The 12460-nt window shown below is 41.6% G+C and overlaps 1 protein-coding gene across 4 annotated transcripts; it reads left to right on the top strand.

The window, feature by feature from the left end:
- The first annotated feature begins 996 nt into the window (after nucleotides 1-996).
- LOC133605754 (uncharacterized) lies at nucleotides 997-3458 on the top strand. Of its 4 annotated transcripts, none has more exons than XM_061959044.2 (5): nucleotides 997-1223; nucleotides 1825-1905; nucleotides 2122-2287; nucleotides 2375-2454; nucleotides 2580-3458. In XM_061959044.2, the coding sequence occupies exons 2-5, from the start codon at nucleotides 1885-1887 to the stop codon at nucleotides 2880-2882; spliced, it is 570 nt and encodes a 189-aa protein (XP_061815028.1). In that variant the 5' UTR covers nucleotides 997-1223; nucleotides 1825-1884; the 3' UTR covers nucleotides 2883-3458. The 4 variants fall into 4 exon arrangements, 3 of the variants coding, with proteins under 3 accessions (XP_061815028.1, XP_061815026.1, XP_061815027.2); XM_061959042.2 differs by having other exon boundaries at nucleotides 1006-1223; nucleotides 1825-2034; XR_012050415.1 differs by lacking the exon at nucleotides 1825-1905 and having other exon boundaries at nucleotides 1026-1223; nucleotides 2580-2816.
- Nucleotides 3459-12460: the final 9002 nt, after the last annotated feature.

Here is a 12460-nt window from a genome sequence, read left to right as displayed (position 1 = left end):
AAGGCGGTGATGACAGCTCCTGAAAATGCCAGATGGTCTTTGTGAAGCAAACATATACATTTTAGAGTCATGATAGATTAAACATCAGTTATTAACTTATGGAGCAAATCGAATCAATTAAAAAATCAAATTACCAATCCATTCTGTCTAGATGCAATATGTGTATTTTCAGATTGTTGTCTTGATAACTGATATATTTACAGTGGTTTCAAATCTGCATGCACAACAGTGAATGGCTTAATCAATTTGTGAAGCCACTGTTGAATTGTCACTTGCCAATTAGCTCAGCATGATAGACCACAGTCTTTGGTTCTATTGTTGTGGATTTTAGCCTCAACTGGTGCAAAAGGAACATTATAATGTCAACTTTCTTGCCTTCCTGTTCTCCTGTTTGTTGCTCAGAATTGCCTTAATTTGCCAAAAATCGCCCGGACCCGACCCATCGCTGCGCAGCAGTTATAATTGTGTTTATTTAGTTTAGTTACACTACTCCCTTCTTCAGGAGGAAATGACACACAGCAAAGAACTAGCAAGGTGGTCCCTGCAGCAAGGATATAACCCCTCTTTCTGGGGCATCTAAGTGAGCTATACGACTCACTGGACAAATGCTTTTGAAAGTTTGTTACAAATCAGGTGATCTAGGGATACAGTTTGAAGTTGTGAGTTCAAGGCCTGGTTGATGCAGAGTGACCATGTTAATGCATACTGAGGTGATGTGTGGATTAGTGACAGACATTTTAAAACATATCAAACACTTATTTTACAGACAATTTTACTCATGTATTTGTCTCCTCCTCATACTTTTCCATGATCGGCCTCATCCCATGGCTGCTGTACCCTGCTGACTGGCTTAGTCGAGTTGTGAAGCTGCATATAAGTTCATTGATAGACAACGGTCTTTAATGTCAGAGGCCAAGCCTTAACTGATGCAAAAATCACACTGTAATGCTGACTTTGAGGCTACTACATCAGGGTTTGTTGATACTGGGAATTGAACCCTGATCTCCCAGGGGAAAGGGCAATGTTTGGTGTGTTGGGCCAGGGAGCTGGCATGATGGTGGCTGTCATGTGTGAGTTAAGAGCTGGTTGCTCCATGGATTGCACCACATGGTCTGGTCTTTCCTGCCTACAAACCAGGTGTGACATACCAATAGTGATTACTGTGAACAGAACAGAACAAAGAAGAACAGGAGAGAGAACAGAAGAAACTTCCGAGAATCAAGGTGAGCTAAATATAATATCTTATTTCAGCATGCTTGACCCTAGCTGAGGACTTTTATGGTAAAAGGTGGACTAAGCATTTGTTTTTTGTTATGTTTTGTTCGTTTGCTTATTTCTTTGTTTTCTTGTAGAAAACAAACAAACAAATTGTATTGTGGACAAAGCTCTGCTGAGAGCTGCCATAACAAAATAGGTTACAATATATCTGTACAATTAATCTTAAATCATCCTAAAAAGGTTATCGTAGTTGTTATTTTAATGAAATAATATAGTATAAATTGTCAATGTTAGAAGGAGCTTTAACGTTGTCGGTAGCGGCGTTGCGGTCGCCATCTAGCTTGTCTTTGGAGGGATGGGTGGGCTCGTGAGCACCTTGGATCTAATACATCCATGTTGAGCACACACTAATGTGCGGGTAGGAGGAGCAGGGGGACTGGGCTTGAGCTTGGTCTCCAACATAGTGGTAGCAGAAAGATAACACAAGACGAAGGTTACAGAGAGGATGATTCTTCGATATTATATAACTTTTTAAAAAACATGTACACCTCATCTTAATGGTTACCTCTTACTATATTGCTTGTCATTTTTCTTGAATGCATATAGGCTCAGGAGAGTGAAGAATGTAGAGAGGATGAAAGGAGCATTGAAGCTCATATCAATGAAATGTCTACAGAGATGCTTAAGGTACACCCAGATCTGAACTCTTTAAAGGAGAGAATGAGACGAACCTATGCATACCGAAAGACCTTCATGGCAACTGCCAAGGCAGAGGAAATCATCGAAAAGTTTCCCGCACTGAAGCTTCCTAAAATAGTTGGTATCTTCATTTAATTGTATGTGTATTATTTCATTTATGATCATCAAGTATTTTGAGATGACACTTTTTATCCCTCCTTACAGCTTCTGTGGGAGATGAAGGAGCAATTCCTTGTAGAAGCTGATCGCAGAATGGTCACAGAGCTGGATCGAATGGCAACGAAGACGGTTCAAAGAGCATCTATGTGTGACCTAAAGGACTGCTGCCAGAGGGCAATCAATGCCTGCCTGGATGATTCAGTAAGACGAGGTATCTAGGCCTATATGTGTATCTATAGGAGCCACAATCTGTATTTCTGAAAACAATACATATTACAGAATATTTGTATTTCCTCAGGACTCATTAGGGATGCAGCAATTCTACTGCTGCCTTCCATTTTCAGAGAGGACTCATCCTTTCTATACACTCTACTGGAGGTAAATACTGCATTTAAGGTCAAGATTTAGGAATTGGTACTATCCATATTATGGCAACATTGAGTCATTTTGCTGTTTTCACGGCAGGTTTTATTTACTGACATGTATCTGTTTTTATTGCATAGGAGCCAAGCGTGCCTACTCCAGCAATCATGCTCCATAACACACACGAGGGGAACCCTTTGCAGGCACAAAGGATAACCCTATACCTGGATGGTATACAGGTTTTGACTGAGGACAGCAGCATGGACATATCATATGCTATGAGTGCATTAATGTCACTCTATTTTGTTTTTGCTGTCCAGTACCCAAAGGAACTGAGAAAAACTCTTATTTTCATTGAAATATTTGTGTTGGGGATCAAGGACCACAGTGTTGTACCCATTTCAGTGAAGAGACTATACAACTGTGTCGGAAGTGGGGAGTAGTGAGTAGATGTGTTGCAGCATGGGATTTCATGCTTTATGTTCTTGTTAATGGTCAAATTCCTGCTGCTGCCCTTTGTTTGTACATATTGATTAAAAAAATACCCCTTATTTAATACATATTTTGGACCAATACATTTTGTTTGATTTTGGCATAGTGATGTCTCTAGATTTCCATTATTGTTACACTACGTAAAATTTTGAGTACTTATTACATAACACTGAAAAGTATTTAAACATTATTTAAATCAATGTGAAAACTTTGTGGGATTCCCTCACTTTCTCATGATTCTGTTCCACTGTCACAATTAGTACATACAGTATGTACACTGATTCTTTTCATTGGACCATGCATTATTTTATTGTTTGTAGATAGCTTACAATAAGGCACAGTAAATGCAGTAAGTGCACCTTGGATTGATTGAACTAAAACTATTTTGTGTCTCTTTCTGCCATGTCACCATTGCTGGAGATTTATTTACACAAATTCACCTACTGAGGACAGCATGATGTGTCTGGCCTGTCATGTTGCTGATTCCACTGGACCTATGCTGACTTTTGACCTGTTCTCCCCTGGGACCTACACAACCTCTCCTGTTTTGTTGGACTATCTTTAAATAAATGTTTTTCTCATTAAAATGTTTTGAATGTTTGTTCAATGTCAACATGATAAATGACCACAATATAATATGAACTAAACTGATCTGTAATCTGTAGAATACAATATGGTTCTTTATAGAACCCTCAGAAGACAAGACGGTTATCGGTGAAAACCTTTGAAAAGGGATGCTTTTAGAACCCCCTGTGTCAGGTCTAGATGAAACCCTTGAAACATGAAAGAGTTCTTAGTGGAACTCCCTGTGTGGGTTCTAGATGAAACCCTTGAAACATGAAAGGGTTCTTAGTGTAACTCCCTGCATGGGTTCTAGATGAAACCCTTGAAAAAGGAAAGGGTTCTTAGTGGAACTCCCTATGTGGGTTCTAGATGAAACCCTTGAAACATGAAAGGGTTGTTAGTGGAACTCCCTGCATGGGTTCTAGATGAAACCCTTGACAAACGAAAGGGTTCTTAGTGGAACTCCCTGTGTGGGTTCTAGATGAAACCCTTGAAATACGAAAGGGTTCTTAGTGGAACTCCCTGCGTGGGTTCTAGATGAAACCCTTGAAAAATAAAAGGGTTCTTAGTGGAACTCCCTGTGTGGGCTCTAGATGAAACCCTTGAAACATGAAAGGGTTCTTAGTGGAACTCCCTGCGTGGGTTATTTGTAGAACCTCTCATGGGGGGTTCTGGGTGGAACCTTACACACACAGTTCTAGGTATAACCCTTCATGTTGGGTTCTAGGTAGAACCCTCCAAAAGGGTTCCAGGTGGAACCTTTATAAAAAGGTTCTACCTAGAGCCAAAAAGGGTTCTCCTATGAGGACGAGCCGAAGAACCTTATATGGTTCTACTTAGCACTTTTATTTCTAAGAGTGTAGGGCAGAAAGACCCATGGCAGATTCTTCCACTCTTACTGGGGCGGTATAGCTTGGTTGGTAGAGTGGCCGTGCCAGCAACTTGAGGGTTCCAGGTTCGATCCCTGCTTCTGCCATCTTAGTCACTGCCGTTGTGTCCTTGGGCAAGACACTTTACCCACCTGCTCCCAGTGCCACCCACACTGGTTTAAATGTAACTTAGATATTGTGATGAGGTGGCGACTTGTCCAGGGTGTACCCTGCCTTCCGCCCGATTCTAGCTGAGATAGGCTCCAGCGCCCCCCGCGACCCCCAAGGGAATAAGCGGTAGAAAATGGATGGATGGATGGATATTGGGTTTCACTATGTAAAGCACTTTGAGTCACTAGAGAAAAAGCGCTATATAAATATAATTCACTTCACTTCACTACTGCTGCTGCTGCACCCCCCCCCAGGCGGCAACCGGATTCTGGACTTTGTTTTTTCCATGCAAAGTTCGGGACCAAAGCCAGGAGGTGCCGTCCCCCGTGCAGTTTCAGTGGACCGCCGGCGGGAAATGCCAGGGCTCAGCAGTGGCCATGAGCGTCGGCAGTGCTGGCAGGCTGCCGTTTATCCAGGACTCGCTCTCTGGACGACGGTTTCTGTGTGACACGGGCGCGCAGAGGAGCGTCCTGCCTGCATCAAGGTTGGACATGCTGTTTGAGTCCCATGGCCCCCCCATGGAAGCGGCCAATGGCAACCCTATCCGCACTTACGCCCAACTAATCTCAAAGCTGGTTAGGAACTCTGAGGCGTTTCGGGAAGATGCAAAAAAAAAAAAAAAGTGTCCACCATAACGAGGTTAGAAAACAATAAGGCCATAAGGGAAGGATCCGGCAGGTCTAATTGCTGATAGCGCTCAGGTGTGCCTCGTTGCTCTGCCCAGCGTTAGTAGTGTATCGGCCTTTCCAACCTTTCCAGGTTCTAAACCAAAGGCCGTGGGGCTGAGCCAGGACAGGTGGTTCACTTTCATACGCACTTCTTAAGTCTCTCAAAAAATAACTTTATTTGCAAAAAAAAAAAAAGGTCTTCTTTCCAACAGTCCATCCAAGGTTAACAAAAACAACTTTAACTACATACAAAGCTATAAACAAAACTAAGGCTCAAGTGTTGCGTAAGAAGTGGTCAAAAACTGTTTTCACCGCCAGTCTCTCAACCCCACATTTGTCCAATCAGTTTCACCTGTGCTCCCCTATATGCTCTCCTCCCAGGTGCTGTAAATGACACACAATGTAAATGACGCTTTCTAATTCAATAAATTAACTTGAAATATATCAAAACATATTTTCATGACAATTCAAAAAATTAATAATTTTACTTGATGCATGCAGTACTCGAGAAATATAAATAACACAAAAATGGCTACCAAAACCATAATAACCAACACCAACGTGCAGTAGCACAGTAGGCCCAAGTATTCATCAAACACCAACACCACATCGGTAGGTCGTGAGTTCAAACCCCGGCCGAGTCATACCAAAGACGATAAAAATGGGACCCATTACCTTCCTGCTTGACACTCCGCTTCAAGGGTTGGAATTGAGGGTTAAATCACCAAAAATGATTTCCAGGCATGGCCGTCGCTGCTGCTCACTGCTCCCCTCACCAGGGGGTGATCAAGGGCGATGTGTCAAATGCAGAGAATAATTTCGCCACACCTAGTGTGTGTGTGTGTGTGTGTGTGTGTGTGTGTGTGTGTGTGTGTGTGACGATCATTGGTACTTTAACTTTAACAATGACCAACACCAAAGTGCAGTAGCGCAGTAGGACCAAGTATTCATCAAACAACAAATAATTAATTTAACTTAATATATGCAGGTCTACAGAACTATGAATAACACTAAAATGCCATCTTAAAGATACAAAGCACAGATACTAGAAACAAAAGAAACAAAGCACAGATACTAGACAGGAACAGAAGCAAGACAAAAACAAACCTCAAGTTTCAGTAACAAATTAATCACCCACATATATTTATTTTTTATGTTACAAAAAATGTTTCCGTTATGAAACAATAATCTGTGTTTTTCTGTTCGCTTTAATGTCTTAAAGTATGTCGATTATATTGTAAGTCCAAAAGCAGTGGATGCGTTCTGCACTTTCCCTGTCCCGGGATCTATCATCAAATATTCCTAGTCGGACAATTCCTGGTGTTTGTGGGCCTTTGGGGGCTTTCATGAGGGAACATGGACTGCACCTATGATACCATAACAGTCACAAACCCGGTAAAGAGTGAAGCAGATGTTCTCTTCTCAATGTAATTGGACCGGGCGGGGAAAATGGAAAAGGAAGTGAGTCATCAGAGCATGACAAGCATGCACATCCAATGCATCTATGAGCCGGAGATGACATTAAAGCTAACCGAAATCCCTCGGAATCTTCTAATGTGATGTTCTGTACAGTCTGCTACCAAATAGAAAATAACCTTTTTAGGTCGTATTTTCGGACCCAGGAAATTGAGCAGCATATACTGCTGTTGCTAATGGGGATCAAAACAAACAAACATTATGTCCACATTCCTTGGACTTAAGCGGTTGTCGACATAACAAAACTTGAAACAAAATTAGCAATTGCTTGAGAATTTACTCGTGACTTTCCTTAGAGACAAGAAAAATGGGAGATAAGTGACGATTCCCCCTTTTGTGCATATGTACTTCTATTTCGATTAATCTGTTTCTATGCTATTTTATAGCCATATCTAACAAAGCTGCTACTGTAACTTCATTTGTCTTGAAGATCATTTTAGTACATTCACATATCTTTCTTCTAACACTCTAAAAAACAATACTTAGGTGCATTTTGTTAGCTTTTGTTGAAGAACTTTTGTTAATACCGCCATGCTGTTATTTTGAATCGTATTTTGTACTGAACAGGAAGTAACTGTGTGTATGTTTTAATGTTGTGTAATGTAACTTGACGGTAGTTGTGTTGCTGTTGTCCGTTTATGTTGCTTAGCAATAATTAGCAAGCTTGAAATGATACAACATGCACATGTCGACATAAGCAGACTGATTTTTCATAGAAATGACCCCTAGGTCACTTTAATTTTTTTGTAGACAAAAGCGGTCAACCGTGTATGTTGATGTCGACTCAAGCAGGTCCTTTTTAGTAATAAGAACCTTATTACTTGATGAGGCGGTGGACATAGCTGTAGCTATTTTTTTAATTCATTTTTTTGCTTTTTCGTGATTTTTGCGGCACTAAAATGCCTGAATTCGCTTGCCACAAAATTTGCAATATTTTATCAGGCTTATTCTTATCCATAACATTGAATCAACTTGTCATTTTTGTTTTAGTTTGTAATCAATGTTTTGAGTGTTCCTTTTAACCTTGACCTAAAAAAATACAGAATTTCAACAAATATTTTAAAACAAATACTGTATTGATGTTTTAAAAGCAGATACTCAGACCTTATCGTCAACTGACTGTACAGTTTTAATTAACTATAATAGTTGTAAAACTATTATTAATACAGAAATAAACACCACTAAAGGCTTCCTAATTGTCTGTTCTCTGCTCTGTCGTCCATAAGTTGCAGACATTCTCCATGTTAAAAAGTGTTTGTCCGTCTTAAACATTCATTAATGTTCCACACATTTACCCAAACACATTTAGAGTATTTGTAAACTGTTGAGGGAAATCTATAGCGCTAATTTGTTGGTAGATAAGAGATGATGAGAAACTATCATCATACTTCAACTTCTCTGTCATCTAAATGCTGCTTATAGGTCAGCATTGCAAATTAAAATATGTTCTTAATTGTTTTATCCTGGATGAATGAAAGTTGAAAAAATATATGAATACATGCACACTAGGAAGTGAGGACCCGAGGACGCCGGTGTGTTGCTAAATGTTTATTACCACCTTACCCAGAAAAATGAGTGCCGTAGACAGGAACCAGAGGTAAGCTGGTCTACGCATGACCACGTCAATTGCGCCGTTTGAGCAATAAAGAGTTTAATTTTACACGACCCCAAGATGGTCGAGCAGGAGAAAATGGATGGATGGATGGAAGTCGTTGTTCCTGCTTTGTCTACACAAATATCAAACACAAGTTTTGATTAGACAGTAAGCGTTTGAGACCAATTCAATTGGCGAAAAAGACACTGATTGGCCAGACTGTGTGAGGAAGTTGCGGACATTGGACAAAGTTGTGGGGTCTGATTGAGTCTGCGTGAATTGGCGTGATTGCAACTTCGCAAATTCTTGAAGGGACTCTGTAGTGCTTTGGAAATGTTTCACCACAGAATTGTAGAAAGGGTAGAAAATACAATACGCTGGCCAAACCACTCAGGCTGGGCTGAGAGGCGAAGGTATTCAGAAAATGTTTGGATAAAGAAAATGACTTGAGGAAGTTAACCTAGAAACACATCAAGCGTGATAAACACCAAGCAAACATGACATGAACTGTCTTGATTGCTTGTGACAATTAGCAATGCTTGGCCTACTTCTCCTTTTCACTTTACCAGCAGCTACTGGTGTTGACCTGCGTTTAAACCCAGCATCGTTATGAAAAGCCTTATCTCTGTCTTGTAGAGTCTCAGCCACTTACTCAGTCCTCTCTTACCGCCACTCTGTTGAAGCACAATAGGACCATGATTTATATTTTTAAATTAAAAATGATTTGAGTTTCTTTGGCAGGTTCATTTCTTCTAAAGGATGTACTTGAGACAAGCTACTTGAATAAAATATTCTAATACCTCGCTTCAATTGAGTTCAAACCTGTCTTCAGTTCTTATAAAATTTATGGTTAAATCACAATTAAATACACCTTTTAGTCCAGGCAGATTCCTGCCCCCAGCCTTATAATCTTGCTTCTGTTAGCCAGAGCTGGTGTGTTACCACTGGAAGTTTCAGGTATGTGGGATCACAGAGGTATCGGATCTTGGCCCCTTTCTGTTCTTTCAAAGAGACTGCCATCCACAGGTTGTTAGAATGTCTGCCTCATTTTGGATTGATATACGACTAACTTATTTCCATTACCTTGAGTGTAGGGACAAGAGCAATGAAGAAAGGGACGAAGGACTGAATCAAAACATATTTTAAGTTTTCACTGTTTTGATTTTCTTTATGGCGCCACATCAGAACAGCAAACAATTAAGGATACTGTTTCTTTTATATACTGTAGAACATGTTTTTACCTAATTTTACTAAACCGACAGCATGCCGTGTCTGTGCTGTAATGAAACACCTGGAAATATGTGATGCATTACATTGCATCGTATGCATGTTCGAAATAAACTGAAACTGAACTGAACTGAACACGGCCGCTCTACAATTTACTTGTCTGCTCCGTGTGCGGAGAGGAACAGTCCTGTTAATGTAATGCCATGTCTTTATTTTGACACTGCAGATTAGTTTGAAGTCTATAGCTTTTGTTTTATGGAATTATGGAGAAGTGATTGCGATACAGTCGGCTGTGCTGGTTTCTTCAGCTTAATCCCCCAACCCACTCTCTCACTCACTCCAGTTACTAATTGTAACAGCAGAGAAGCATTTATTTTAATTTATTTTATGGGCAGCACGGTGGAACAGTGGTTAGCGTCGGGATGAGTGCTTGTGCCTCACAGCGAGAATGTCCTGGGTCGCAGGGTCTTTCTGTGTGGAGTTTGCATGTTCTCCCTGTGACTGCGTGGCTTTCCTCCGGGTACTCCGGCTTCCTCCCACCTCCAAAGACATGCACCGGGGGACAGACTGATTGACAACACTAAATTGGCCCTAGTGTGTGAATGCTTGTCTATCTGTGTTGGCCTTGCGATGAGGTGGTGACTCGTCCAGGGTGTATTCTGCCTTCCGCCAGAGTAAAGATGGGAAAGGCAACAGCCACACACCCCCCAACACCCGCGACCCCGAGAGGGACAAGTGGTAGAAAATTGGATGGATGGATGTTGTATTTATTTTTAAATAGACAGGCCGCGGACTGTCAGGATCCATTGTCTCCATTTCCATCAGCACAAGCTCCCCCAGGGGTATGTGCTGAGTCCCCTCCTCTTCATACTACTGACCTATGACTGCACTGCTAAACACCCCAGCTATAGTATTGTGAAATTTGCGGACCACACAGCAGTAGTGGGACGCATCACAATGATGAGTCCGAGTACAGAGAGGAGGTGGTGGAATGGTGCAAAAGCAATGTAAAAACAACCAGGGAGATGGTGGTGGGAAGTTCAGACACCCTCCGTCACCCCTGCACATCGGAGAAGTGAGCGTATCAGGTAGCATCAGGTATCTTGGTGTTCGTGGAGCACAACACTTCCTGTCTTGCTCAAGAAGGCACACCAGCGTCTCTGATCTACGTAGTGAGTTGCATCCCAAGGAGCTTCTACAGACGTGTAGAGAAGAGCTCCCTCAGCACCAGCATAATGGTACGACGGCTGGAGAGGAAGGCACTGCAGAGGGAAGTGAAAGCTGCTTAGAAGATCGTGGGGAACATCCTTCCCACCACCACAGACGTCTTCATCAAGAGATGCAGAAAGAGGGCTCTACCAAGGATTTCACGCACCCTGCACACCCTCTCTTTGACCCCCTCACCTCAGGCTGTGGATCATCCATAGCAGGACCACCAGACTGAGCAACAGGTTCTTTCCGAAAGATGTTAGATTCATGAACTGTGATGGTGCTCTGTAGCAATCGAGAGCATAACATTTAAACACACACCAAACTACTAACAATTGTTAGCGTTAAGTACCGAAATCAATACACAGGTATCAGGAATCGGCACTCTGTCGAATCAAAAGTGAAATGTATCTTCGCTCTTTTGTTTTGTTTGCATTAATTGGTTCCCACCAGGGCCACTATATGCAGATCACACACTGGATGTAGGGCCCCACGATCCGTGGGGGGCCTTATTTTGCGTGACCACGCGCACATAAAATGTCAATCAAGTATTGACAGGGCGTTTCATATTGAATCATCAGAAATATATTCCTAGCCCTTTCCTGCTCTATCTCTTCCTATTTGTGTTAAAGGGGAACATTATCACAATTTCAGAAGGGTTAAAACCATTAAAAATCAGTTCCCAGTGGCTTATTTTATTTTTCGAAGTTTTTTTCAAAATTTTACCCATCACGCAATATCCCTAAAAAAAGCTTCAAAGTGCCTGATTTTAACCATCGTTATATACACCCGTCCATTTTCCTGTGACGTCACACAGTGATGCCGATACAAACAAACATGGCGGATAGAACAGCAAGATATAGCGACATTAGCTCGGATTCAGACTTGGATTTCAGCGGCTTAAGCGATTCAACAGATTACGCATGTATTGAAACGGATGGTTGTAGTGTGGAGGCAGGTAGTGAAAACGAAATTGAAGAAGAAACTGAAGCTATTGAGCCATATCGGTTTGAACCGTATGCAAGCGAAACCGACGAAAATGACACGACAGCCAGCGACACGGGAGAAAGCGAGGACGAATTCGGCGATCGCCTTCTAACCAACGATTGGTATGTGTTTGTTTGGCATTAAAGGAAACTAACAACTATGAACTAGGTTTACAGCATATGAAATACATTTGGCAACAACATGCACTTTGAGAGTGCAGACAGCCCAATTTTCATCAATTAATATATTCTGTAGACATACCCTCATCCGCTCTCTTTTCCTGGGGGTCTGGCGGCAGATATCTTTGACTTTATCGTTGGAAATGCATCTGCTTTGAGTGTCGCAGGATATCCACACATTCTTGCCATCTCTGTCGTAGCATAGCTTTCGTCGGTAAAGTGTGCGGAACAAACGTCCAATTTCTTGCCACTTTCGCATCTTTGGGCCACTGGTGCAACTTGAATCAGTCCCTGTTCGTGTTGTTACACCCTCCGACAACACACCGACGAGGCATGATGTCTCCAAGGTACGGAAAACAGTCGAAAAAACGGAAAATAACAGAGCTGATTTGACTCGATGTTTGTAATGTGTTTGAGAAAATGGCGGATTGCTTCCCGTTGTGACGTCATCGCTCCGAGAGCGAATAATAGAAAGGCGTTTAATTCACCAAAATTCACCCATTTAGAGTTCGGAAATCGGTTAAAAAATATATGGTCTTTTTTCTGCAACATCAAGGTATATATTGACGCTTACATAGGTCTGGT

The sequence above is a fragment of the Nerophis lumbriciformis genome, linkage group LG05 (genome assembly GCF_033978685.3).
Source record: "Nerophis lumbriciformis linkage group LG05, RoL_Nlum_v2.1, whole genome shotgun sequence".
Taxonomy (NCBI): Eukaryota; Metazoa; Chordata; class Actinopteri; order Syngnathiformes; family Syngnathidae; genus Nerophis; species Nerophis lumbriciformis.
This window is presented reverse-complemented; position numbering and strand designations above follow the sequence as displayed.

Coding starts and splice junctions, on each gene's coding strand:
- LOC133605754 (XM_061959042.2), top strand. CDS start 1,885: ATGTCTACAGAGATGCTTAAGGTACACCCAGATCTGAACTCTTTAAAG. Junction 2,035..2,121: donor CACTGAAGCTTCCTAAAATA/GTTGGTATCTTC, acceptor CCCTCCTTACAG/CTTCTGTGGGAGATGAAGGA. Junction 2,288..2,374: donor GGATGATTCAGTAAGACGAG/GTATCTAGGCCT, acceptor GTATTTCCTCAG/GACTCATTAGGGATGCAGCA.